This window comes from Portunus trituberculatus, chromosome 10 (assembly GCF_017591435.1).
Source record: "Portunus trituberculatus isolate SZX2019 chromosome 10, ASM1759143v1, whole genome shotgun sequence".
Taxonomy (NCBI): domain Eukaryota; kingdom Metazoa; phylum Arthropoda; class Malacostraca; order Decapoda; family Portunidae; genus Portunus; species Portunus trituberculatus.
Genome location: NC_059264.1, coordinates 736919 through 761582, shown reverse-complemented (window position 1 = coordinate 761582; position 24664 = coordinate 736919). Strand labels below are relative to the sequence as shown.

Genomic DNA, 24664 nt, shown 5'->3' with positions numbered 1-24664 from the left:
CTCCTCCTCCTCCTCCTCCTCCTCCTCCTCCTCCTCAGTTACGTCTTGTTATGCAGTACTATTAAAATTCATGATATTTTCTCTTTCAGTGTGGCCAGATTTGTATGATAAGGATGTGACATAATATGATAAGCGAGTGTTTTGGGTGCTCTCTCTCTCTCTCTCTCTCTCTCTCTCTCTCTCTCTCTCTCTCTCTCTCTCTCTCTCTCTTAGGCCTAACTCGGTAGAAGGGAACAGGTTAGGCTTAAGGTTTTCTTGAAGGATGTGGAATGTGATGGTGGTGGTATTATTATTATTATTATTATTATTATTATTATTATTATTATTATTATTATTACTATTATTGTTAGATATATTTACTATGTAGTTATTTGAATCGTTTTGTAACATTTTGATAGATAGATGGGTAGATAGATAGATAGATAGATAGAGAGAGAGAGAGAGAGAGAGAGAGAGAGAGAGAGAGAGAGAGAGAGAGATTATAGATCATACTCCACAAAATTAGAAAAAAAGAAACTGCAACACACACACACACACACACACACACACACACACACACACACACACACACACACACACAAACAAACAAACATACCACCATATTACAGAAAGCTAATACATGAATCTTATCTTCCCCCTCCTCCTCATCCTCCTCCTCTTCCTCCTCCTCTTCCTCCTCCTCCTGCTGCTCCTCCTCCTGCTACTTCTGCTGCACCTGCCACCCCTGCAGACATGGTGACCAATCAGAGCCGCCACAACGCCTATCTGAGCCACCTGGACCTGGAAGATATCATAGAAGAGGACGAGGAGACACTAGGAGAGCATGGTGAGTGTACGAGCTATCCCTTAAATGTGCTACGTTTTCTTTGATGTGTGTGACAGAGAACGGGTGAATATTTGGTGAGAGAGAGAGAGAGAGAGAGAGAGAGAGAGGTATTGAAGTGGTGTTTATATATATTTACGGTTTTTTTTTCTATTTTTTTGTGTTTTTTATCAATATTTCTTTATTTTTGTGTGTATATAAAATTTGTGTATGTATCCAGATCACAAGCAGGTAAAGTTAATCAGATGCATATATAAATTTACCTCATATCAATTGCTGTTTTTATTATTATTATTATTATTATTATTATTACTGCCATTATTATTATTATCAATATTATTAAATCTTAAAGGTTTTGCATCTTTATATCTATTTCTTCATTCGTCAATTTATTAAGTCTTGTATTAATCTATTTGTTTCATCAATTAATTGCTTCACTAAATATTTGAGTATCTATTTACTCATTTGTCTCTTGATTGATTGATTTTATTTGCATTGAAATCAAAGTTACATTTTCTTTTTTTCTTGTTTTTTTTTACGTAGCCAGATAAATATATGAGCATTTACTATTTCATTATTACTATCATTATTATTATTATTGTTATTATTATTATCATTATTGTCATTATTATTGTTGTTGTTATTGTTATTGAAAGTAAACATGAATGATAAATCACTTCCATTTAATTAATATAAAAAAAATCAAACCCAAACAAACTTACAATAAAATCCAAAAAACGAATGTAAATATAATAAAACCCCCCAAAAAAATAAAATAAACCAATAAAATAAGAAATAATTCAATAGGTACTATAAACATAACAAAAATAAAAAAAAACAATCAATATACCAAATACTTCACCTGATTTATGCATCTCTTAAGCCTTAATGCATTTGTTTACATTTTTATATCTCTTTATGTATGTATGTATGTATGTCTATGTACACGATGCCTCCCCATGTATGGAGGAGAGGGTTTTCCTAGTGTATCTTGGCTGGCCTGCGCGATCATACGATAGCTGCGCATAGTGACTAGAGATTGACTGTCCTGTAGCCCTTTTTGTAGCCCCGAGACAGCGTAGGGCAGGGAGATGGTTGGGCTGGGATGTCGGGCTAACTCTCTCTCTCTCTCTCTCTCTCTCTCTCTCTCTCTCTCTCTCTCTGGTTCTTTTCTTTTTTTCGTTTTCTCTTTTATTCGTTTTCTTTCTCTTTCTTTCAGTGTTTCAGTCTTCTTCCTTCTCCTCTTTCTTCCTTCTTCTTCTTCTTCTTCTTCTTCTTCTTTCTTCTCTCTCAGTGTCTGTTGTTGTTTGGATTTTCTTTGTATTCTTTGTATTTCTCCTCCTCCTCCTCCTCCTCCTCCTCTTCTTCTTCTTCTCCTCCTCCTCCTCTTCTTCCTCCTAAGAGAGAGTTATTTTTTTAGCTGTAGGAAGTTGAACGTTTAGCTTCTCTAGATTACGGTTACTACTTCTACTACTACTACTACTACTACTACTACTACTACTACTACTACTACTACTACTACTACTTTATCTTTTGGATGTGTTGTCATTCGTGATTAAGTGGTCTTGTGTTGTGTTTCTACTATTACTACTACTACTACTACTACTACTACTACTACTACTACTACTACTACTACTACTACTACTACTATTTCTACAATTTTTCTTTCCATTACCACCCTATCACCTTCACTATTACTATTTCTACTACTACTACTACTACTACTACTACTACTACTACTACTACTACTACTATTTCTACAACTTTCTTTCCATCCACTACCCTACTACTACTACTACTACTACTGCTACTACTACTACTACTACTACTACTACTACTACTACTACCTTCACTACTACTACTACTACTACTACTACTACTACTACTACTACTACTACTACTACAGTGTACCGTGGTGTAATGTGCCTGCCGTGGTTACTGTTCTACCCAATGATAGTAGTTTAGCATAGTTGGGTCGCGCCTGCCTATTACTACTACTATTAGACCATGCCCGATTACTATGTGCGTGTGTGCGTGTTTGAACAGATGCAGTTAGTCTTTCTTTTTCTGTTTGTGCATCCTTATTGGTCGACTCAAGCGTTGTATTCTGCACGATCAGACTAAATAAGAGAAGGAAAGAGGTTATTAAGAGCCAGTGATTTATTTTTATTTATTTTCGGTTTTTCTCGTAAGATCTTGTGTTTGGTGCATATGTCATTGAGAAATCTGTTTTTTTTTTTGGTATGGAGTTAAGAAAGTGATGTTGCTTTTTTGAACGTTTTATTTTTTGTGCATATTTGAAAACGTAATATTTTTTTTTGACATGAAGCTGAGGCAGTGAAAATTTATCGCATCATTATTTATTAGCGTTATTATTTTCACGTATTTAATTTTGTGCTTATTTGAAAAGCGTAACATAATATTTTTTTTTATATAAAGTTGAGACTCTGAAAATTTATCTTAAAGTTATTCATTTTGATGTATTTCCTTTCATGCATATTTGAAAAACCACAACATTTTTTGGGGAAACAGTACAAACTTAACCTTAGTCTTACGCATTTAATTTTGTGCATATTTAAAAAAAAAACACATTATTTTTGGTATGGAGTTGATACAGTGTAAATTTAACTTATCCTTATTATTTCCACGTATTTCATTTGATGCATATTTGAAAAACCGCAACATTTACTTATTTTTTAACAGTACAAATTTACCTTACTTTTACGTATTTGATTTTGTGCACATTTGAAGAACCGTAACATTATTTTGGTATGGAGTTGTTGATTGGACTAGTTTGTAGAATGCCCGGGAGATGGCGGGGCTGTGTTGTGGCGCCTCCCTCGTGTCTGTCCCTTGGTGTCTGTGTGAGCGGTGAAGTGAAGGCAGCGTTGCAGGGCTGAGAGAGCGGTAGTGTGCAGTAGTGTAGCGCTCCGGCCGGCCAGTCTTTAGTCTTTTGCCTCTACAGCCCCCCTGACCCTGCCCCGCCCTTTCCCGCCCCAGCCCCGCCCCAGTCCCGCCCCAGCCATGTCTTTAAACACGCCCAAAGTCTTATATTAGTGTTTCTCTCTCTCATTTCTTGCTTTTTCATGTTTTCTTATTGTTTTCGTTATTATTTTCTCTCTTTATCTCTATTATTTTTTTTATTGTTTTCCTCTCTCTCTCTCTCTCTCTCTCTCTCTCTCTCTCTCTCTCTCTCTCTCTCTCTCCTTTGTATCTTCCATTATCTGCTATTTTTCTCTCTCCTTTCTGCTTTTCAATTTTCTTTATCATCTTTTTGTGTGTCTTCCCTTCTTTCTACATTATTTCATTCACCTTTTCTTATCTTTTACTATTTTTCTTTATTTTCTCGTCCTTCTATTCTTGTTTAATTAATTTTCCCCTCTTCTTTTTCTCTTTTTTCTATTTCGTATTGTCTTGCCTTGTTTCATATTATACTCCTTTTCCTCCTCCTCTTCCTCCTCTTCCTCTTCCTCCTTCCTCCTCCTCTTCTCTCCTCCTCCTCCTCCTCCTCCTCGTCGTCTAGTCTTACCGCTGCTCCTTCTGTTCCTCCCCTCTTAGCTTTCCCTCGTTCGTCTCGTTCCTCCTCCTCCTCCTCCTCCTCCTCCTCCTCCTCCTCCTCCTCCTCCTCCTCCTCCTGTCCCTTGTGCCTCATATAATCTTGTTCTTCTGTCATTTTCTTTTTCATAATACTCCTTCTCATCCTCCTCCTGGTTCTATTTATATCTCATCTCCACCTGCTCCTCCTCCTCCTCCTCCTCTACTGCACCTCCCCGCCGCCATTCGCTGGACGAGCTGCGCATAATGCCAGAGTATCAAGTATAACATCCCTGCTCTGTGCTTCCCTCCCCCCCCCCACCAATGAGTCCCTCCCTCCCTCCCTCCCTCATATTAAGAGCTGTTATGACACTCAAGCTCTTTTGTGTATCATTTTTATTATCCTTATTATTGCGTTGTCTTTTTTTTTTTTTGTCTTATACAACTATACTGCTGCCGTGCCTGTTGTTACCACTGTCGCTACTGCCGCCCCCACTGTGTCTGCTGCCCGCTTACCATGCATGGAGACGCTTGTAGTGACTTTGACCTTCTCTTAACTAGACCTCTTCTTCTCGGTGCTAGTCCCCCCTCCGGTCCAGCTCACCCTCGAACGACAGTTAAACAAGAGCATCCTCATCGGCTGGAATCCCCCGCCTGATGCCGCGCCAGCCTCCATCGAGTCTTACCACGTGTATGTCAACGGTCTCCTCAAGACGACTGTACGCGCCACAGAGAGAACCCGGGCGCTGGTGGAGGGTGTGGACTCTACGAAGGTGAGATGTGTGAGTCAACACTGGCCGTTCTGTAATGCTTGGCTGTGTTTTGGGGGTTTTTGTTGTTTTTTTATGTGATGTGGAGTTTTCATTGTGATTTTTATGGGGTAGAGGAGATATTTTATGTAGTTTCTGTAGTTCCTGTAGGTCAGAAGCTGTCTAAAACCACCAAATAGTAAGCAGAATGAATATGGAAACACGTCATAGCACTGAAGGGATTAATTCCATCTATCATCCCCATCCAAGTAACACCAGACACCCGCTTCCCCGTCACAGCTCCACAGAATAAGCGTGCGTTCAGTGACCCCAAACCGGAGGACTTCGAGGGACGCTGCCTGTACAATGGTGATAGGGAAGGAGGCGCCACTGGGACCCACGAGTGTTAAGGCCACCTCCATCACCTCCACCTCGGCTGTCATCTCTTGGCTTCCCTCAAACTCTAACTTCCAACACACAGTCTGCGTGAATAATGTAGAGGTGCGCACTGTCAAGCCAGGAGTTTACCGCCACACTATTACAGGTGAGTGGTGTGACTGGTTCAGTGTGGTTTTTGGTGGTTTTTGTTGATGTAAGAGGGGAAAAGTAGTCAAGGGCAACAGAAAAGATTAAAAGAAGGTTCACTCAGTCGCCAGTCCTCTTACAGGTTCGAATCGGTTAGCCAAAAGACAGGTTTAGTTTTAGGCTTTTTTTCTTTGATGTTTTACTTGTTTTTCTTTCTCTGGGGGGGGTAGTGGGGAGTGTGGTGGAGGAATTTGGGGGGGTAAAGTATGGGAGGTGTTGTGAATTGTTTTGGTGCGTTTTCTTTGATATTCTAATTTTTCTTAGTTCTCTCCACATTTCCTATCTTTCTTTATTATCCTTGTTTTCCCTTTCTTTTTTCTTTCTCAGTTTTTTTACCTCTTAGTTACCTATAGCTAGACCCTTCCTTCACCACCACCACCACGACTAACACCCAATCTCCCTCCTAGGTCTGTCCCCAAACACAACGTACAGAGTCACCATTCGCGCCAAGAACCTTCGAGCCCCTCAGTTTGACGCCAAGGGCCCTAGGAGTCAGGAGCGCCTTTCCACCACCATTGAATTCCGCACACTGCCCAAGGGTGAGTGTCTGGCCCCGTGTGTTTGGCTCCTGTTGTGTGAGAGAGTGAGTGTTAAGTGAGAGAGTGAGAGGTTGTGAGTGTTAGTGCCCAGTGTCTTGTGAGTCGTGTTTGTTGTGTTGTTGTTATTGTTATTGTTGTTATTATTGAGGGTTTGTTGATGTGAGGGTTCAAATATGGTGGTTTTGAGGGTTTTTTTCAGAGAGAGAGAGAGAGAGAGAGAGAGAGAGAGAATAAAAAAAACAAATCCAAAAAAAAATAGTTATGCCTTTAAAGGAAAATAGAACTGTAGATAAAAAAAAAACAAGAAAAATCTAAATCAAAACCATCAAATCAAAAGCACACAGTAGAAGACACGGCTCACCTGGACACGTGACTTGAGTATGAGTAAATGAGTCTCACCTGTGAAGTAATTAGTGTGTGAGGTGTGTGTGTGTGTGTGTGTGTGTGTGTGTCATACTGTTAGTGTGTGACTTTAATAACTTTACCATCATTACTCCATCGCCATCACTACTACTACTACTACTACTACTACTACTACTACTACTACTACTACTATCATTATCACTTAGTTCTGTTCCACTTTACTGTAGGAAGAGGTTTTTTGCTCAAATATGTCGCCAGCACAGTATATTTTAAATCACTTCGTTTTTTTTTTTTTTTTTGTTGCTGACTGATTACTTGCCTAAAGATATCTGTGTCACATTATTTATTTTCTTGTCATTTTTTTTTTTCTATAGTTTATGTTTTTCTTTGGCTGGTTTCTTAATGTCATTTTAATCTGTCACAACTCACACTGTTAGAAGCTGTCTCGGCGGCCGGTGAGTACAACTGTCACTTATCCGTGTTGCTTCCTTCGTATCACTCCATAATGTATCACTGAAACTTGTGTATCTTTTTCCTTGCCTCTATCTTAATCTAAATATATCTCTTTTAATTTCTCCATTTTTTTCTACCTCTCTCTCTCTCTCACTGGGTTCACTTTTATCATTTCCTCCTTTTCTTCCTAATTTCTCTGGGTTTACTTTATCTCTTTCAATTTCATTTTCTCCTCCTTTTCTTTTATCATTCCTAATTTCTCTGTTTATATCTCTGTCTTTCTTTCCATATCTATTTCCTGAGTCTCCTTTATCTCTTCTTTCCTTTCTCCTTATCTTTTCCTTCATTCTCCATCGTTTTTTTTTTGTTTCTCTATCTCTCTTGAATTCTTATAGCTTTCCTCCTCTTTCTCTTAATCTCCTTCGTATCTCTCTTTTTACTCTTCTGTCTCTTTCTCTATCTCTGTTTCTTTGTAAATCTTGTATCTTCTCTCTCTCTCTCTCTCTCTCTCTCTCTCTCTCTCTCTCTCTCTCTCTCTCTCTCTCTCTCTCTCTCTCTCTCTCTCTCTCTCTCTCTCTCTCTCTCTCTCTCTCTCTCTCTCTCTCTCTCTCTCTCTCTCTCTCTTCTCTTGTCTTCACCACACATTACTTCTGCGCACGCACCAAATATCATCGCCACCACCACCACCACCACCACCACCACCACCACCACCACCACCACCACCCCATCCCCGGCCCCCGATCCTCAGCCCGGCCAACCAACCACTCACAACAAAGAAAGAGAAAGATGCACTACTGAAGGAGGCGGTCATTGGCTCCTTCAGGGTCGTGGCGAGGTCTCGGGGGCCTGGCAGGGAAGGGGAGGCCCGCAGCAGGTCCCTTCGTCGGTGTTTGAGGCCATCTCTTGTTATCACTATTATTATTACTAAATGTACTCTGAACACGCTGCCTCACTGCTTTGTAGAGAGGTCGCTTCTATTTATGAGTTGGCTCGTGTTCCACCACCTCCTACACCCTTCTCAACGCCCGCCCTCCTTCGCCCGCCCTTGGCTAGAGGCACCCTCAGTCCCACTCTCTGTGACATTGGAAGTCTAGGTGGTTCTGTGTGTTCGTTTTCAGTTTATCCTTACTCGTGTTGCACCGTTTTCTGTTTCGTATCATTTCTTCCTTCCGTCTTCCTCGTCCTCGTCCTCCTCCTCCTCCTCCTCGTTGTTATGTTTGGTATACCAGCACTCGGTTTGTTTGTCTTTTTCTGTTTTAAGTTTTGATATCTTTCTCTCCCTGTAATTCCCCCTCCAACTTTTCTCACATAACGGTTTGTTTTGAGATGTGAGCCATGTGTGTTTCCCTTTCACAGCCCAAGACTCACTCACTGCTCCTTGTTTTCCTTTACCAAAATCCCCAAAGAGTCAAAAAAGAGTCCACGTTTTCGTTTAGTTCAGTACCTCAGTATGGTGGTCCTCTGTCCCCCCTCCCCCGTTGTTTTTTCTCTATCCCACGTTCTCTATGACAGAAGATGTAAATAAGTGACGTCACACTCCAGGAACTCAGTATAATCGACTGAGCACGAGGGTGGATGGGTCAGTAGCTAGCAGGGTGTGGGAGGAGGAGGACACAAGTCTGTTGTCCGCGATGCCCTATGATGACTCACGCTCTCTGTGTTCCATGCCACGCCAAGGTTGGAGAGGTAAATATGCTAGTCACTTCCCTCCCTCAATCCTCCAAAGTCTTTCTCCCTTTAGTTGCAAATTTCCTCCCTTTAGAAGAAAATTTGTGAACTCTGTGTAAAAAATGTTTCTCTCTCCCTTTAGTTGCAACCTTCCTCCTTTAGAAGACAATATTGTAAGCTCTTTGGTGTAAGAAAGTTTCTCTCCCAGTAGTTGCAGTCTTCCTCCCTTTAGAAGAAAATTTATAAACTCTTTGGTGTTAAAAAGTCTCTCCTTTTAGTTGCAGCCTTCCTCCCTTTAGAAGACAAGATTATAAGCTATTTGCTGTTAAAAAACGTTTATCTCCCTTTATTTGCAGCCTTCCTCCCTCTAGAAAACTGTCCTTAGCTCCCTGGACACTCTTAGATACATTTACTACATCCTCCTTCCCTTTAGTAAACATAGAGTTGTAAAAAATGTTATTATCTTCCCTCCCTCTTCCCAACTTTTCTTTTCCCTCCCTTTAAATAGAACACACTAAGTTAAATGGTCCTAATCTCCCTTTACACCTTCATAAATCGGTTTACTGAGATGTTGTTATGCTTTTCACCTTCTCTCCTTTTAGATGCAACCTCTCCTACTCCCTTTAGCCTAATAAAGGGTTCCTATCCCTTTAAAAAGCATCGTGAATCCATGAACTCCCTTACATGCTTCATATTGCCACACTCCCTTGTCCTCTAAACTGCTTCCCTTTAGCTTATAAGACCAAAGGAGCCTCTTCAGTTATTCCCTTTGTGTCTTGGCAAATCTTCCATTCCTCTCTTAATTAATGCGTCTCTTCATAAACTTCTTCAAATAACACCTTCCCTTGTCTTCCCTCGTCCTCTAAACTGCTTCCTTTTAGACTATAACACCAAAGGAGCCTCCACTTACTCCCTTTGTGTCTTTACATTCTTCCGTTTCTCCCTTTATTAATACGTTCCTTCATAAGCTTCAAATAACATCTTCCCTTTGTATCTTGTCCTTTTCTGCCTTAAGTGTAATATAAAGGACTTGTTTCCCCCTTTAGAAATATCTCATAGGGTTGTTTACATGTCCTCCCTTTTAAGTATTCATTTCCTCTAGCTATACAACCCTCCTGGCTCCCTTTATCTCTTTAGCAGAGGTTTTTCTTCGTTCTTGAAAGCCTCACAAAATTCTAAACTGTGTTAGTAAATATTCTGGTAAATTTCTTTAGAAACCGCTAATTACAACCTCCCTTTAGAAACCACAATCTTCCCAAGTTCCCTTTAGATACCACGTCAAAGCTTCCTTTAGAAACCACCTCCCTTCCAAGCTTCCTTTAGAGATCACTTCAGTTTCAGGCTCTCTTTAGAAACCACTAATTACAACCTTCCTTTAGAAACCACCTCAAAAATCCCTTTAGAGAACATCTCTCCAAGCTCCCTTTAGTCTAGAGACCTCCACTGAACTCTATCACAAACCCTCAAGACTCCCTTTGGATTGTCCCTGTAATTTAGAAAACAAACGGTATCGAATTGTTCTTAAGTATCTTCCTTCTCTCCCTTACCTCGTGGAGTTTTCAGCCTGGTAACGCTTGAGTGCCATTATAGAGGTGTCTTTATTCATGTCGTAGTACATTAGTCACCTTCTCCCTTTAGAAACCTCCCTTGTCTAGAATACCGAGGCCCTTCAGTTCTCTTTAGTAATGCCTCACTCTTAGATACCCTTTCCTGTGTCTGAGAAACCTAGCCACTCGTCTCAATGTGGAGCTTGATCGTATGTAGCCTTAGAAACCTTAGAAACCTGCTCATGGCCGGTGTCAGATGCAGCAGACTTTTCATGGCTTTAGAAACCATGTTCTTTAGTGTTTCGGAACCTCTGACACATTCCAAACACTGTCGATTCTCTTCCAAAAGCCTTCCAACTCTATATAAACGCCAGAATTCCTTAAAAACACCAATAAGTACCCTAAAAACAAACTTCCTGCTTTAGATACCTTAAAAAATCGTACTTTCTGCCTTAGACTCCTTAAAAAAACATATGATCCCTTTGTAAATCGCCATAAACACATACACTCACCTACGTCGAGTGTTCCTTGCCTTAAATCCTAAATATAACACTTTTATCACGTTCCTTTTTACTCCTGCCCCCTCCCTGCCTTCAAGATCCCCCCCTTGTCAGGACAGAGGCTGGGTGTCCTATGAGTGTCGCGACGAGTGCTCCATGCGTAGGACTCCTTGAGGCATCCCTGAAGGCGTGGTCCTATGGGTGGGTAAGGGAGGCCTGAGGTTAGTGTCTGGTAGGGGGCTTGAGGTCCAGTGAAGTTGAGGTTAGAGGTTAGAGGTTAGAATGCCAGATAGAGGTTTGAGGTCCACTGAAGCAAGGTAGATGAAGTTGATTGTTTTTATTTGACAGGTGGGGTTAAAGTGTCAGGTGGAAGTTTGAAGTCCTCTAAGACAAGGCAGGTGAAGTTGATTGTTTTTGATTAGCAGGTGAGGATGAGGGAAGTTTCTTTGTAGCATTTTAACAGGTGTGTAACAGGTGTGTGAAGTGGTGTTCGGTGTATCTCAGACTCCAAGATGCGTCAGGCTATCAAAGGAAAGGATGAACAAGATAATGTAGGCTTCATTGTAACAGCTAAGTTATGAAATGCACAAATAACTCAATATGGAATTAACTGAGTCTTAGAGAACGTTTTACTATTGGTGAGCTAACAAGGACGTTTCTCTCGCTGCTATCGAGTTCCTGCTCTTACTAGGGCCACCGTGGTGCAGTGGAACCATGTGTGCTTTGAGGTCCGAGAGGTCTCCAAGCGCACGGGTTCGAATCCTGTCCACGGTCCGAGTGTAGGTTGGGCTTCCTCACTCGGGGCAACTGTTTCCTAGCGGGTGGGTTTTGAGATAGGTAGTAGCCCAGAAATTCCCGTGAAAAGCCCACATGGTATAAATAAAAAATAAAAAAAACAGTGCAATGGACGAACAAGGTCGACATTCAGACTTCAATACAATAGCTAGGTTATGAAAATACATTAAATAACTAAATGTAGCATGAACTCAGTCTTGAACGTGTTGGTGAGCTAGTACGGACATTTCTCTCACAGTTATCGAGTCCCTATTGTTGCCAACACAGTTTTTACAAAGAGGCGGGAAACAGTGACCGTCTTGTACAGCATCACTCAGTTTAACCAACACAACACCAGCAGACTGAGTGAGGCTCGCATTCTCAAACGCTTCTGTGCTTTATCTCCACTGTTGAAAAGGCTTTATTTAAATTTACACGAGTTTTTTAAGGTGTTTTTACTGTTCTAGAGCCAGAGTGATAAGATTTCTGCATTATTAACTGGAGAAACACTTTAGAAAACCCCGCTAATCATCTCTGTGGCCTTGGAAAACAGTTGTGGTGAGAGAGCAAAGCGTTTCTGAATACTGACCTGACTCCATCACCTCAGCACTCACTGGACGATGACACTGATGTGCTTAGCGTAACACACTCATAACGTCATTTCGGAAACTGAAGCCAAATGTGTCCAGAATGTGTGAGGTGAGAGACAGACAGCAGACCGGAGAGGAGAGAAACGATGGTGCGTGATAGCCAAGTGGATTAGTAAAAATGATGCGTTGCCGGCAGGTGAAGGAAAATAATCAATGTTAGATTAGATTAGACAGATAAAACAGGGGATTAATTCTACTGATGGATTGTAGTGAGGTGGATTAAATTTCACCTGAATAGATACAGGTAGATAAAGATGAACTAATCAACACAGGTAACCCTCGGCCTTCCCTCCCCACCTCACCTTTCCCTCCTCCCATTCCCGTCCACCGCACCACCACCTGCTTCTCCACCACCACTAAAACTACCACCACCGCCGCCACCGCCACCCACGCCAATCTAAATGCACCGTAGTACCTTTTTAAACTCCTGTGCGTCACCGTGTATGTGTCTGTTAACGTACAGACAACGCACACCGCCTTTGTAGTCAGTCAGTGTGAACGTTTCAGCAGCATCTACCACTGTCTTCTGTTACTCTCTCCTATGACCATTGTGATAATTGGTGCTTCATGATGGTGATGACTTTGTGGTGTGCTGTGTAGAGTGATGTTCTGTGAGTGGTGTTGTTGTTGTTGTTGTTGTTGTTGATGTTGATGTGTCGAGGCAAAGCAGTGAGATTAGTTGAGTTATTTGTCTTACCGTACTGTATTTAGGTTAGGGAATATTAATTTACACAGGTGGATGGGTTTTAGGTTAGCATTGTTTGTTATTAGTGTTTAGTTGTAAGAAAATGGAATTAGGACAGGAAAATTACTACTAGTACTCCTATTTCTACGACTACTACTACTACTACTACTACTACTACTACTACTACTACTGCTGCTTCTGCTGCTGCTGCTGCTTCTGCTGTTTTGTGGTTAGTTAGTAATAATAGCCCAATGTTGCTAGGTCTGTGTGTGTGTGTGTGTGTGTGTGTGTGTGTGTGTGTGTGTGTGTGTGTGTGTGTTATTTTTGTGAATGTGTTTAGAAGTATAACTGATGTGTGTGTTATATGATTGTGTGTGTGTGTGTGTGTGTGTGTGTGTGTGTGTGTGTGTGTGTGTGTGTGTGTGTGTGTGTGTGTGTGTGTACCAAGCCCTGCTAACGTGACATTTTCTTTCCGCCACGTCTATCGCAGATCCGAAAGGTAACACGACTCTAAAACCACGACGTTATAGCACTGCATTCACTCACTCACTGCGCATGTCTCACTCGCCAGGCCCAGGCACCCTAGATGTGTAGGCCTCCACCACCACCACCACCACCACCATTACCACCACTACTACCACTACTACTACCACCTCCACCACCACTGTCACCACTACCACTGCTACCACTATTGTTGCTTCTAATGCTGCTATATATGTAATTCCCTTCAGGTTTCCATAACATGTTACCGTAATTTTAAAGTCATTTTTTTAATACATTTTTTTTTTTTTTATATAATTACATTTTTTTTTTTTTCTATATTGCTTCAGGTTTAACTACTTCTACTATTGTTATTGATGTTATTTTTGCTGCTGCTGCTGCTGCTATTACGACTACTACTGTTACTACTACTACTACTACTACTACTACTACTACTACTACAACCACTAACACACACACACACACACACACACACACACACACACACACACACACACGCCATCGGGACTTCACTAGCAAAAAGCCCAGCCTCTTATCCTCGCGCGGCTTACGGTCTCCCTCTAGACTTCCTGCACGCTAGGGGCAAGGGGAGGCGGCTAGGGGGAGAGCGTCAGCCTCACTCCTGTCCCCATGTGGCAAAGACTGTCCCTCCTCCGTGTTGCCAGTCAGGGTATGAAGGTGGTTGTGTTGTGAGGCCAAGGTTGTTCCGCTGGTGGTGTTGAGGTTATTAATGTGTTGTTCTTAGTTGTGTTATGATATTTTTTATTCATAGGGCTACATAAGGTTACAATAAACAAGGCCACTTATTAAAAAAGGCCCACTGGTTTTAGTATTGTTATTGTTATTGTTGTTATTATTATTATTATTATTATTATTATTATTGTTGTTGTTGTTACTTCTGCTTCTCCCAGTTCAACTTTTACTATTAATACTTCTTTTACTACTACTACTACTACTACTAATAATAATAATAATAATAATAATAATAATAATAATAATAATAATAATGACGAACTTTATCTCTGCTTATCTACACTCAAAATAATCCCAATTCCTTCATATCATTAATTCTTCATACTAGAGTTGAATAATAAATATCAAATTATGAAAAAAAGTAGCAATTTCAAAATAATGAAGTAAAACCATCTAATACATTTTTTTCCTATATAAGAATTAAGAAAAAAAAACAATAAAAAAGCACCACATTTTCTGAATATCAAAAAATCATCTTCAGTTTAACCAGTCAGTCAGTTAGTCAGTCAGTCAATCAGTCAACCAATCAATCAGCCATTCAGTCAATCAATCAGTTAGTAAATCAACCAGTCAACCAGTGAATTAATCAGTCAGTCAGTCAATCAGTCAAACACTCAATCAACCAGTCAGTCAGTCAATCAATCAGTTAGTCACTCAGTCAACCAATAAGTCAGTCAGTCAGTCAGTCAAACACTCAGTCAACCAGTCAATCAGTCAGTCAGTCACTCAGTCAACCAATAAGTCAATCAGTCAGTCAGTCAAACACTCAGTCAGTCAACCAGTCAGTCAGCCAGTCAATCAAAAAGAGATACAGAAATTAAAGAAACGAGGCACAGGAAACACACATTCCTACCTATGCAAAAAATCCAATTAAAACAAAAACACACCTGTGGAAAGCCTTGGCAGTCACTTAGACCCCACCTGTCGATACCTGGCCACCCCTGTCCATCCCCTGCAGCACCAGCACACCCTGCCTCACCTCACCACCCCTACCACTAGCACTATTAGCACCACAACACACTCGCAACACAATTTAACCCTTTGCCTTGCTCGTATAACTTGTGTGAACTTGTCTTTCCACACCCTAGCACACCCCCAGCACACCCCAGCACACCCCCAGCACATGAGTCACGCCTTAAGCACCCCCAGCACCCCTCTCTCAGCACTGCATGTCCCTCCAATCTTTCAGTATCATGTGTAGTGTTCAAGGGTGTATAATTTCTCACCCGTGTCTTTTTTATTGGGTATTTTTGGTGTGTTTCTCCCTGTCTCCCTCCCCCCAGCAGTGTGTTTCTTACCTATGTGCCGGGGTAGTGTTTTTCCATAGGTGAGGGTGTTAGATTCTGCTGTGTGACTGTGTGCGCCTCGAAGTGTGAGGTGTTTGTAAGTGGTAGTGAAGGGATGAAGGAATTTACACGTTTTTGTGTTTTTTTTTTTTTTTGTGAGGTTGTAGATAAGTGAAGGATTAAAAAGTGTGGTTATTTTAGTACACTTTCTTTTTCTGCTTTGAGGAGTGATTTGTTGGGGAAAAGAAAGGTTATTTTTGGTGTTTTTTTTTTATAGAGGAAAGGAAAAGAGAAAAGAATGATTTTTTAGCGTAATGATTTTCTCCTTCAAAGTTCTTTTTTTTCATATTTTTAAAGAAGATAATAGAGTAAAATGAGAAAATGAAAAAGAAAGAAAAGGAAGGAAGGAAAACAAATCATTTTTAACATTACAATTTTTCCTCCTTCAAAGTTATTTTTTCACATTTTTTTAAAGAACAAAACAGAGGTAAATGAGAAAATGAAAGAAAGAAAGAAAGGAAGGAAGAAGGAAGGAAGAAGAACAGGTAAACCATTTTTAACATTTCAATTTTCTCCTCTTCAAAAATATTTTTCCACCATTTTTTTAGAAGATAATAAAAGAAAATGAGAAAATGAAAGAAAGAAGGAAGGAAAGAAAGAAGAGGAGCAGGTAAATCATTTTAAACATAACAATTTTTCCCTCCCTAACAATTTTTCCCTCCCTCTCTTCCGTAATCACTTAATCACAAACCACCATTTTTTTACAACGAAGGAACCACAAGACAACAATGCACAACGTAGAATTTTTTCATTCCTCGTATGTAAAAATGGTACCAGCAGCTCCTTACCTTTCATTAGCAGCGTTTACCTGAGTGACATGCTTACCTGTGTTCACCTGTCGTGTTCTGAGAGGATGAAAGGTAGTCACTGCTTAACAAACCTTTGCTCGTAGTTCATGCATTGATATTTCTTCCTTGAAACCCGTTTGACTTTCCATCTTCTATTCATTCTGTAGTTCCTTCATACGATAGTCAAGATGGAGTGGTAGTTGTGGCGATAGTTAGTGACAGAGTGACCATTTTTAGGAGTCTTTTCAAAGTTGTAGTAGTGTTTTAAAAGATGTTTCTGATAGTGTGACCAATTTAGGAGTTTTTTTTTTTTTTTTTTGAAAGTTGTTGTAGTGTTTGAAAAAATTGTTTGTCTTCTTCCTGTCTCTCATTTTGTATTTTGTCTGAGTGTTATCTCTCGCTCATTTTAACTCTCTCTCTCTCTCTCTCTCTCTCTCTCTCTCTCTCTCTCTCTCTCTCTCTCTCTCTCTCTCTCTCTCTCTCTCTCTCTCTCTCTCGTCTAAGTGGAAATGGTTAAAATAGTTTGATAGTTTGAAATTCTTATACAAAGTTTCCTCTTGACAATAAAGAAGACAAAAGATGGAGATAAAATTCCTTACAAAAAAAAAAAAGGAGATATATGGTGAAGGAAAAAGAAGCGCATGTTGAATTTTTAAGCAAGAAACCCGTCGTGAATAAATCATGAAGCAGGAAATGGAGAATAAAGGAAGAGGAAAGTGGAAAGAAAGTAAAAAAAAAAAAAATAGAACATAAAAGTAAAGGATTAAAGTAGAGAGAGAGAGAGAGAGAGAGAGAGAGAGAGAGAGAGAAAGAAAAATAAAATAAAAAAAAGTGAGAGATACAGAAAAAAAATTAAAACGAGCAAAAAATGACCACCAATAAAAATACGAAAAAAAAATTAAAGAAGAGAGAAAAAAAAAAAAGGAAGAAGACGAAACAATAAAAAAAAAATAGGAAAAACCCTTTAAAAGTACATAGACCTCTTAGACACCCTTAGAAAAAAAAAAAAGCAAAAATAAATAGAAACCCCTTAAAAAAAACACACTTATTTCCCACATGAATAATTTTTTAAGCCTAACTGATCCTACCTTCCTTCCCTCCCCATGTGTAGGCCTCCCAGACCCCCCAGTGGATGTCCAAGTAGAGCCAGGCCCCCAGGACGGCTCGCTGCTGGTCACTTGGCTGCCTGTGACTATTAACAGCACCGGAGGGACTTCCAACGGCGCTCCTGTCACTGGTTATGCTGTCTATGCTGACGGCAAGAAAGTGACGGAAGTGGAGAGCCCGACTGGTGAGTGGCTGTGTGGCTGTGCTGTTTGTGCTGTTTGGATTTCCTGGCCTGTTTGATTTTCCTGGTTTTTTTTTATTGTTTTTATTCCTTTTTGTGTGTGTGTGTGTGTTTGGATAATTGTTTTCTCTTTTTTTTTCTTCTGTTTTCCTGTGTGTGTGTGTGTGTGTGTGTGTGTGTGTGTGTGTGTGTGTGTGTGTGTGTGTTTGGATGATTTTGTTTTCTTTGTCTTTCTTTATTTTCCTATGTTTTATTCTCTCTCTCTCTCTCTCTCTCTCTCTCTCTCTCTCTCTCTTCTTCTCTCTCTTCTTCCAGCCCTTTCCCTCTCCCTCCAATGCTTCCCCTCTCCCTTAAATCCTTCCCCTCACTTCTCCCTTTAACCTTTCCCCTCTCACTCTAACCCTCTAACTCTTCCCTCTCTCTCTCTCTCTCTCTCTCCCCTCTCCCTCTACCCCTCTAACTCTTCCCCTCTCTCTCTCTCTCTCTCTTTCCCGTCTCCCACTCACCTCTCCCTCTCTCTCCAGGTGACCACGCGCTTATCGACCTCACCAAGATACCAGGATTCGAACCAAAGCAAGTCACGGTTCGAACCAAGAGTCGAGACAGTGTTTCAGGAGATTCAGTGCCCAGTCAGATTCCCTCACACTTCTCCAGGGGTCGTGGCCGCGGCAAGGTGAGCGTGACCTGACCTTACCTGACCTTATCTGTCCTGACCTTACCTGACCTTATCTGTCCTGACCTTACTTTACCTGTTCTGACCTTGAATGTTGTGTGACCTTGACTTGATTAGACGCGTTGTGGTTGTGTTACCCTGTTGCGGTGGTCTGGGTGGTGGTGGTGTTGTTGTTGTTGTTGTTGTTGTTGTGGAAAGGGTTTTTTTGTTTTTTGTTGTCATTTTCATTATCATAATCATCTTTGCTGTGTCATTATTTTGGATTTTGTTATTTTTTTTGTTATTATTATTATTATTATTATTATTATTATTATTATTATTATTATTTTTCTATCACCATCAATATTATTATTTTTTTTCTATTATTATCATTATCATTACTACTACTACTACTACTACTACTACTACTACTACTACTACTACTACTACTACTACTACTACTACTACTACTACCACCACTCTACCACCACCACCACCACCACCACCACTACTACTACTACTACTGCTACTCACCACCACTACCACTACTACTACTACTACCACCACTACCACCACTACTGCTACTACTCTCCACTGCCACTGCCACTGCTACTACTACTGCTACTACTACTACTGCTACTACTACCACCACCACCACTACCACCACCACTGCACTACTACTGCTACCACCACCACCACCACCACCACCACTACCACTACCACCACCACCACCACCACTACCACCACCACCACCACCACCACCACCACCACCACCACCACCACCAGTACATCTATCATCACCATCACCACCACCATTACATTCTCCCATCATGGTGATCTTGTTGCTGGTGCTTCTAAAAATACCTGACCTTACCTGACCTTACCTGGCCGCCTGTTAATTAAGTTCCAAAGCCTCATTTACTTACCTGAGTTGCACGTTTTGAAGCTTTTACATTATTGTGACTTTGTAGCGTTTGTTTGGCAGACATTTTGTGTTCCTGTAACTTATTTTGTTTCAATTTTCTCTTGTTCTTTCATTTTTTTCTTATTTTTTCTCGTTATTCTCTCATTTTTTATTATTTTTTCTTTCTTCCTTTTTTTCCTATTTTTTTCCTATTTTTCTTGTTGTCACGTTTTTTTTTATTATTATTATTTGTACTATTTTCTTTTTATTTTTTGTAATTTTCTTATTTTTTTCTTGTTTTCTTATATCTTTCCCTTTTTTTTGTTGTATTTTTTTTTGACCTGAGTGTTTTATATTTTCATTTTCTTGTTTTCTTTTGTTTCTTCCTTTTTCTTTTTTTTTTGTTACTTTTCATCTAATAGTTTTATTTTCATTCATCTCTATTAACATTTTGTCCTTTTATTTTATCATTTCTGGTATTTTTTTGTGTTTATTTATTTCCTTTTTGTAACATCTTAGCGTTCATATAATTTTCATATTAATTTTTTTTTCTTTTTCACTGTTTCATAATTCAGTTTTATTATCTATTCTGCTTTATTTTCCCTTTTCTTTCAATCTATTTATCTATTTTTTGTACACTTATTTCATTCTCCTTTATGTATATTATTCTCTTATTTATCTTTTTTGTCACTTCATTTATGCATTTTGTTTATATTGATATTTATTTCCTTATTGCTTGTTTTCATACATAATCAATTTAAACATTCTCTTGGTAATGTTATGTTATGTTATGTTATGTTGCCCCTGAATTTTGATGTGCCTGCTTTGTGTTCCCTACCTAACCTATTTAAGTGTCTCTTTTGTATGTTTTGTTCAATGTTTGTTTGTCCCTGATTTCCCATGTTTGTTTCTCCTTATGTAAGATAGAAATTCCCCTTTATATGTTTTGCTATCAATTTTTCTACCTTACTTAATCTAATTCCCTTTATTTATTGAGTTACTTAGCATTCAACCCTACTTACTCTAAATCCCCTTATATATGTTGTTTTGTTATCTATTTTCTACCTCCCTTGGTCTAAATTTCCCCTTTTATATGTTGTTTTGTTTGTTTTTCCGTTAATATTGTTTTTATGCTTGTTTTTTTCCACCCCCATGCCATGCGTATTGGCTTGTTTTGGTTTGCACGGCTTGATGGCATCCCTCCCTCCCTCCCCCCGCCGCGCCAGGACCCCGAGGACGACATGCTCACCTCCGACCTAGACAGGCCCTCTGAGCTCTCCGACATTGCTGAGGAGAGCGAGACCGACCTGACGGATGAGGTAATGTTGCTCCCTCCTGCCATCCCGCCCCGCCGCCCCACCGCCCCGCCGCCACCCGTACTGCCAATACACACACACACACACACACACACACTCTCTCTCTCTCTCTCTCTCTCTCTCTCTCTCTCTCTCTCTCTCTCTTTCGTGCTCTGTGACCCGCTGGTGTGGCCAGTGTGGCGGCGGCGTGGCTGGGAGAGTCTGCCCTGCACGGTGGCGGTGCTCTGCGGTGGCGGCGTCGTGGAAAATGGAGGTTATGGTTGCGACCGCGTAGAAAATGGAGGTTATTTGAGAGTCGCACAGGGGTCACTCTTATGTAATGCTGTGGTTTGCTGGCCATTGTGTCCTGCGCGTGTCCTGCCTGCCGTCCTGCCGCCTGGAGGCACCACCTATGAGGCGCCACGTCGCTGGCCGGGAGCTGGGCACCCTCACCTGGCCAGGGGCGGTGGGCGTCCTACAGGTTATCGTGGGTCGATATAAGGCCAGAGGGTGACCTCATGGGACGGGCGGCGGGCGCGGGGCGGGAGGCAGCCTCATGGCAGTGCCTCACTGGCCCGTAGATCAATATTGGGGGCGGTCGGGCGGGCGGGCGGGTTGGGGAGGGGAGGGGGTGCAGGGCAGGACAGGACAGGCGGGAGGGAGCTGAAGGAGCGGGATGAGGGCGGCAGGAACAGGCAGACAGGTGTCCGGGGCCCAGTGCAGGGCGGCGGAGCGCCTCGAGAGGGCGACGGTAACTCAGCGTCTTCTCCTGCAGGACCTGCACCAGGACGGCCACAAGCCAGGCCAGCACGGCATGACGGGGCCACACCACGGGCCGGGCCAGGGCCGCGGCCCGCAGCAGGCCCAGGGCAGCCTACGGGACCGCCTCATGAACCGCGTGCGGGGCGACCACACTGACCAGGCCATGCTGGACCACGAGGATGGCCTGACGGACAAGGACCTGTACCATGGGCAGGGCCAGGGCCAGCAGGGCCCGCATGGCTCCATCCCCGCCATAGGTAAGTGTGCGGCGCGGCAGGCGTGGGGGCGTGGGTGAGGCGTGCGCCGCCCGGCCACACTGGCTCGGAATGATGCACACTCACCGCACTGCTGCTGCTGCCGCTGCTGCTGCTCTGCTGCTGCGCTGCTGCTGCTGCTGCTGGTGCTGGTGCTGCTGCTAACACGTAACACAGCTTTGCTTACTTTAAGTTGTCATGCTGATATGATGATGATGATGATGATGATGATGATGATGAGATCTTGTTGTCACTGATCAGTCTTGTGAGTTTCTTTCCATTCTGTTACTAGTCAGTGTGATGATGATGATGATGATGATGATGATCAATATGGCACTGGGCCTCACCGCCCTGTGTCAGTCAGGCTCCGTAACTTAAGGTCTTAACCTCCTCTTGTTGTCGCAAGATAAATAAGAGTCTCATTTTCTCTCCCCCTCCCCCCTTGGCCCTGGCTCAGGCACCCCCAGGAGTGGCTTGGCCAGACTCTCAAACTCTTTATTCAATACCATAGGGCAGTTAAAAGGTAAACACTCCTGTATCTTTCTCTCTCTTGCTATCTTACGTACTGTACCTTGTCTTCCGTGATGCGCGGCGCCAAATGTACATAGTGAGGAGGGTGTGGTGTCCGGGTGTCCGCCCCGCTGCCCCGCTCAGCTGTAGCGTCCTCCTCTCCCTCGCGAGGCGCCAGTCTCGCCCACCCACCCTTGAGGACAGGCGCGTCACTCCCTCCCATAACTCACCGCTCAGTCTCTCCTTATCCATGCCGTGCTTTTTTTGAGCGAAGTATTTTGGTAACTCATCATTTCCGTCCATTAGTCACGCTAGCGCCAGAATAGTTTCTTTTTTTTATTACAGCAACTTTTAGGAGAATTTTGTTGCAGGTGACTGGTACAATTTTCCTCCACCTCTCTCTTTTTTTCCTGGATTTCCTTTTTTTTTATAACTTATTTTTCCGTCGACGATCACCTGCGTGCCTTCCCTTCCCTGACCCTCAGCCCGCCACTCCTCTCCCCTTCAAGACCAAGACCAAGACCTGCTTTTGAATCTTGTCTTTCGATCTGAGGGTATTTCCCAAAAGAAACACCCAACCCTCCCTCCCTCCCTCCCTCCCCCCTTTGAACTGAAGAATTTCACTAGACGAGGGAGTGTTACAATCATCGCTTTGTAGAGCTTTTTATACTATTTTTGTACCTTTTTTTGACGTAGACACGCACTTAGAGAGGCTCGTGAGGACCTGGCAGTGGGCTGGCGCGCTGCTCTTGTTGTTGTTGCTGCTGCTGCTGTATTGTCTAGCGGCGTGCAGCGTGAGTCACCGCGTCGCATTCAAAGCTTACCTGGAAATCGAGTTCATATTGCCGTGGGAAATATTGTGACTAATGATAATGACGTTCAGGATTTCAGTGGGTTTTCATCTTCATCTACTTCTTTTGTTTTTGTTTTTTCTCTTCCATTTTTCTTTATTTTCTTCTTCTTCTTCTTCTTCTACTTCTTATTCTTATTCTTAATCTCCTTCTTCTTTTCCTTTTCCTTCTTTCTTTTCTTATTTTCTTCTTCTTCTTCTTCTTCTTCTTTTTCTTCTTTTCTTCTTCTTCTTCATGTTCTTCTTCCTCCTCCTCCTCTTCTGTGCGTGTCACCTTGAAAACCTCACTGGAATCTGGACTTCATTTATGCGGGGCTTGAGAAAGATTGTGGTCGGTAACAGTGATGGTGGTGGTGGTGGTGGTGGTGGTGGTAGTGATTGCTAAGGACTTGTCATTTTAACGGGCAAAGAAATCGATTGGTTGATTACTTGAGTTAATTTTCACGCCTTTTATATATGAAAGAAGCAGAACAGGGATGCCAAACACTGATAAAAGGTTAAGTAAAATGAACATACGAATTTGCTACTCAAAAAAGAAGAAATTAAACAAGAAAAAGGATAACGATAATTAGAAACAATACAAAATATACTCCCTGAGCTGTCATGGTGATCAAAATTGAAACCAAGCACATCAAATTTACATAAATACGAAAATGTGAAGCTGAATATGACAATGAACTCAATAACCACTCACTCTCTCTCACTCTATCTCTCTGTACATACCGCCCCACTCCGCCCAAACCCCGCCCCGCCGTCAGCCCCCCGTCACGTCCTCCCAGAGCTGTCAGTTCAATCACTTAGTCTACCTGTTTTATCACACCTGCTCGGCACTTCGTCCTCCCGCGCCCGTGTGTGTGTGTGTGTGCGTGTGCGTGTGCGTGTGTCGGTCACTAGCGCACCTCTCACAGCTGTGCATGTGTGTGTATGAAAGAGAGTGAGTGAGTGAGTGCATGACTGTGTGTGTGTGTGTGTGTGTGTGTGTGTGTGTGTGTGTGTGTGTGTGTGTGTGTGTGTGTGTGTGTGCGTGTGTGTTAGTCATGCAACCACGCAGTCACCCACAAACAAACACACACGCACATGAAAATGATAATGACTATATAATATAAAATCTCGGATCATCTTTGAGTTTCGCATGATGATTTCCTACCAGAGCCTCAGTAAAGAAGAAAGCAGATTGTGTTCCTTCTCGTGTGTGCGCGTGCGTGTGTGTGTTTGCTGAGCTGATTCTGTGTCGTGATTGCGTGGCGAGTGGACATGACCTCGTGACCTCTGCCTCCTGTGACTCATGCTCGCCTCCTGATGGCCAAGAGTCGAGTCAAACTGGGTCACCTTCACTGATCAACTGGTTTAGGTTAGAAAAAAAAAATGAATACAGATGATTATGTCAAAAAAACGTTGCTAATTATACTTTGAGAAATACTCGTTAGAAAGTGAATGGAAGTAGTAGTAGTAGTAGTAATAGTAGTAGTAGTAGTAGTAATAGTAATTTTCGCGATGGATATTTCTTTGAAGACTTTCATTTTTCACAGCGAGTTCGACACAAAAGCTTAATTATTCCTGGAACTTACTGAGGTTTTTCTGGTTATTAATTTATTTCCTTTAATGTCATTCAGGCACAGAAATTGAGGCACATTCACTGCACTACCAAGAGAAACATGGGATCGAATCTTAAACTGAATAGAGAATAACATACTCATTATTATTATTATTATTATTATTATTATTATTATTATTATTATTATTATTACCGTCGTCGCCTTCGTCAGGATCGTCATTGAGTCACAGGAGGAGGTCATGTGATTAGCGACAGACGGGGCGGGGCGGGGCGGGGCTGGCTAGGTGGGGCGGTCCTCAGGTGTTGCAGCACATGTCCACACCTTGCCCCGTCCCG

At 41.8% G+C, this 24664-nt stretch overlaps 1 protein-coding gene across 1 annotated transcript in view; it reads left to right on the top strand.

Annotated features, from left to right (window-relative positions):
* The window catches only part of LOC123501829, a gene marked incomplete at its 3' end in the record, with an annotated part of 130223 nt that overhangs the window by 79310 nt on the left and 26249 nt on the right, over nucleotides 1-24664 (top strand). Inside the window, 11 exon segments of the mRNA XM_045250857.1 lie at nucleotides 731-826; nucleotides 4919-5139; nucleotides 5407-5650; nucleotides 6099-6230; nucleotides 7031-7048; nucleotides 13361-13369; nucleotides 17370-17549; nucleotides 18071-18219; nucleotides 20329-20421; nucleotides 21173-21416; nucleotides 21871-21936. Of these exon segments, the coding sequence (XP_045106792.1) occupies nucleotides 731-826; nucleotides 4919-5139; nucleotides 5407-5650; nucleotides 6099-6230; nucleotides 7031-7048; nucleotides 13361-13369; nucleotides 17370-17549; nucleotides 18071-18219; nucleotides 20329-20421; nucleotides 21173-21416; nucleotides 21871-21936 (1452 nt within the window).